This window comes from Electrophorus electricus, chromosome 17, assembly GCF_013358815.1.
Source record: "Electrophorus electricus isolate fEleEle1 chromosome 17, fEleEle1.pri, whole genome shotgun sequence".
NCBI lineage: Eukaryota > Metazoa > Chordata > Actinopteri > Gymnotiformes > Gymnotidae > Electrophorus > Electrophorus electricus.
The window spans coordinates 3301700-3305710 of record NC_049551.1 but is presented as its reverse complement, the minus strand read 5'-3'; the positions used below and the strand labels follow the sequence as shown (position 1 = coordinate 3305710).

General features: G+C 39.3%; 1 protein-coding gene across 1 annotated transcript; it reads left to right on the top strand.

Moving 5' to 3' along the window:
- Nucleotides 1–350: 350 nt before the first annotated feature.
- waif2 (Wnt-activated inhibitory factor 2) lies at nt 351–1833 on the top strand. Its single transcript, XM_027006505.2, is given in 6 exon segments — nt 351–975; nt 978–1060; nt 1063–1224; nt 1226–1505; nt 1508–1551; nt 1553–1833. Coding segments are annotated over 6 exon segments (1035 nt in total). The 5' UTR covers nt 351–566; the 3' UTR covers nt 1610–1833.
- Nucleotides 1834–4011: the final 2178 nt, after the last annotated feature.

Here is a 4011-nt window from a genome sequence, read left to right as displayed (position 1 = left end):
CGGTATTTTGTTGGGGTGCACGGGCCCAGGATACTGACAGGACCTTTTAGAACCAGACCTTGCTGCCTTTAAAATCATGCATGTTAGTCATTTTGCAGCGCATTAAAATAGACTATATGCGTACATCTGTATGTATGGAACAAACTAATGGGGGTAAGCTAAAGAATAGCTTTCAGACTTAATAGAAATAACCTTTAGCTAGTGGTTGAATTAATAATAGCTTTACTTCTGTAGATGCGTGTCTGCAGAGTTGAAACTCTCTCTCTCTCACTCTGTGAAAATAGAAGAAGTGGGCGAGGTTTGGTCATCTCTGAGATCCTGGTGGACAGTATTTGATCGCTTTTCGAGTTGCGAGCGTCAGTGACTTACAGAATGAACCCACCGTGCCAAAACGCTGTCACGCCGTACGGACTGCACTCCTCCGTGCGATGTTTAAAACTATTTTTCATCAGAAAGTGAATACAATTTTTTAAAAATAAAATCAATGAGAGCTGAGCTTTCCGCTCGGTACAGTCTACAGACACAAAAGAGACTCGTCAGTTTCGAAGCCGTATTATTTACCCACTATGAAAATGGAAAGAAAAAACGCGTGGATTCTTTATGTAAGCAATTTATTCGCACTTATTGCAAGACGCAGTATTATATTTTTGGTTTGGTCTGTCAGTACCGAAACATGTCCTTATCCGTGCACCTACTTTGAGGATTCGGGTAATGTTACTTGTCTGGATTCCCAAGAAATCGAGCTACCGCTTGTTGTACCCCAGTGGACCAACACGTTAATTCTGAGGGGAATCAACATCTCAGCTCTACCTGAGAGTGCATTTTTAGTGAACGGGACGGATTTGGAATTTAAGACACTGCAATTATCTTGGAACAACATACGTGTAATCAAAGCATATGCGTTTCGCGGACTCTCGCGACTTCAACGCTTGGATTTGAGTCACAACAAACTAGAGACCGTTTCAGCGTTGGCTTTTGTGGTTTGGAAGACCTGCGTTTTCTCTATCTAAATAACACTCTAATGAGTTCTGGCGCAAGGAATTTGACGATGTGCGCTGTCCCACGGGATGTCTGCGAAATCTTCAGAGACTGGATTTGTCAGGAAATCGCTTAAAGGCAATACCTATTGCACGGTTTGACAATCTTAACTTAAATACGTTAGTACTAACTAACAATTCTATCGAGAATATTGGAGGAAACAACGTTTCAAGTTTTAATGCATATAAAAAAAATAAGAATTTTCCTGTCAATGAACCCTTTCATATGTAATTGTGAGCTGCAAGAATTATATTATTGGTTGCAAAATGACTCTCAGTGCGCAGATTCCAGTCGTCTACTTTGTGCGCTACCAGAGACAAAGAGGGGATTACCTGTGGAGAAACTTCTTATGGAGGATATCAATTGCATCAACGCGGAATTAGAAACGGTTTCTTACGTGTTTCTTGGCATTGTGTTGGCTTTGATTGGGGTTGTGTTCCTAATGGTCCTGTACTTGAACAGAGGAGGCTTAAAAGGTGGATGAATAACATTAGAGACGCGTGCCGTGACCAGAATGGAAGTATATCATTACAGATATGAACAGGACTCCGACCCTAGACTGGAAACGTAGCTGTTTAGACAGAATGTTGGCGTACCATGCTTGAACAAGATAATAGCTGGATTGTACTCTCTCACAGATGTCAATTAAGGCACTGAATTCGTTCGGTTCACAGTCTTGACTAATGCAATGACCTTTTAAAAATATAGTACATAGACTACCATTACTTGTTCAAATATGCAGTGTAAATAAAACAATGCACAGATGTAGTTTACGTCTTACATTTCTCAACAAAAACTAGCAAATAAAGATAAATGAAAAAGTAGGCTGAGCAGTTTCCTCTACAATTTATTATTGCAAAAATGGAACATACACAAATCTATTACATGCATTGAAGAAGTTATTTCTATCACATTGAATACACTTATTTGGCAAGTGACTGATCGGTTTGTGTGATTTGGTGTTGACCTATTTGACATTCGAGACACACACAGTGGCATGAAGTGCAAAAAACACTAACAAATCAGAAAACACAACAAAATCTAAACCAATTGTGAAATCAACAGTGAAAATGCAACAAGAAAAGCAGAAACACACAAAACATTAACTCAAAACAGAAAAGTGTGGTCCTTATCAAATATAATATTCCCATTGCTGATTGAACATGTGTATGACTATCACAAGGAAAAATGAAGTTTGCTGCAGAGACATTCAGTAAGATAGCCAGACAGTGAGGTTAATGTTCCTAAATCACAGGTTCACCTTGTTTTATTTTTGTTTGCTTATTTGTTTGCTTGCTTGTGTGACAGCAAAAAGACAGAAATATATGTTTTTTCCACATTAATACTTAGCTAGCTAGCATCCTATAACAGATTCACTGCAAAAGGGTAACCACAGTAGTAAATGCGGACGGCAAGCAAAAAAAAAAAATGCTTTGGGCCTGTTTTACTGCTTACTACTCATGGCCAACCAGACGTTTCCAGATATATATGAACAGTACAAAATTAAGAATTCTTGCTACATCATGCAATTTAGGCCCATAATCAAAGGATCTAGCCAGGGTTATATATTACTCCAACAGCAGGAAAGCTCAGAACAGGAGCTTGTTATAGTTTAAACATATGGGAAAAGTACATAATTGATCCCAAAGAGTAGACTCCCATAAAGCTCATCCAATTCCCGTTGTCACTGCGGGAACTACCACAGTGAGTCATGTCTGGTGTGGCGAGCAACATGGAGTAGCTGCGGCTTGCTGCATCTCAGTGCAACCGCTTCTGGAAAAAGGGCCGATTGGCAGAGACCCTGAAATATATAAGATATGAATTTGTAAGCACATCTCAACTGAAGGCAGATGATCAATAACTCTAAATAAAACTGCTAAACTGCTGAACTGCTAAAACATTAAACCCATTCTCGGAAGAAAACTGTCAAAAACATATTCATTAATGAATCACTTTTTTCACAAACTTAAATAACATTCATCTATTTAGACACATTTTTCAATGTGTAAACAGAATAAACACCAATTCAAATACAAGTGGCATGTGTGAACTGGATTGTGACTTTAGCTGTGGAGGGCAACAATAAAGAGGAGCGCTTTGTCAGAGGAGGAGGAGGAGGAGGAGGAGGGGGACCAAAAACAAGAGCAGTCAGATTAAATTAAAGCAGCTATCATAGATCATGTTTTGGTCCACAGTATGACTATGAGGGAAACAGGACAACATGTGCAGCCTAATGGTTTTTCTGACTGTGAACACATAGAAACTGATAACTGAGGCACAATCACTGAAACTTTACTCGTGCATCAAATCTTTTAACCAGGTATGGGAGAACTGCAGCACATTTTCAGCTTAGCAATCAGTTTGCAATTTCAAATGCACAATTTGCAAAACACTATGCACAGTTTTGTATATTACACACAATTACCAAAACTGGAATCTGCTTTGTTTAGTTTGGAAAACACTGCTGTTCAAACTTACCTACACCCAGTTGTTAAATGGGAAAACACTTACAACTCATTTCTTCACTGAGACAACACAGCATGAGCCATAGCAACAGGCAACAGGTTAGTCCTCTTGGTTTGGGCAACAATGGAGACGAACATTTCTCAGCAAGGTAGAGGAAAGGGTGAGAATAAGAGGAGAAAAGGGTGAGGACATGGAAGAAGACAAGCCCTCGTGGATGTTAATCCTGTGGTCAGCCATGGTTTGAGTATGAAAGGTGGGTAAACACCCCACAGCCTCCACAGTCTTCATACAACCATATTTACGCCACTACATAGTGGACTACAATACAACACTCGAGGTATCTATGATAGATCTATGATAACGATGTTTAGTCCGTGTAAAAATCCCATTTACTGTAGTATCAGCTTGTTGAAGTGTTAAACCCTAACCATTCACATCGTGTTTTTGCAGAATTGAAAGACAACCATTTTTGAGTGGGAAAAAAAATTGTCTCTTTACACCACAGCA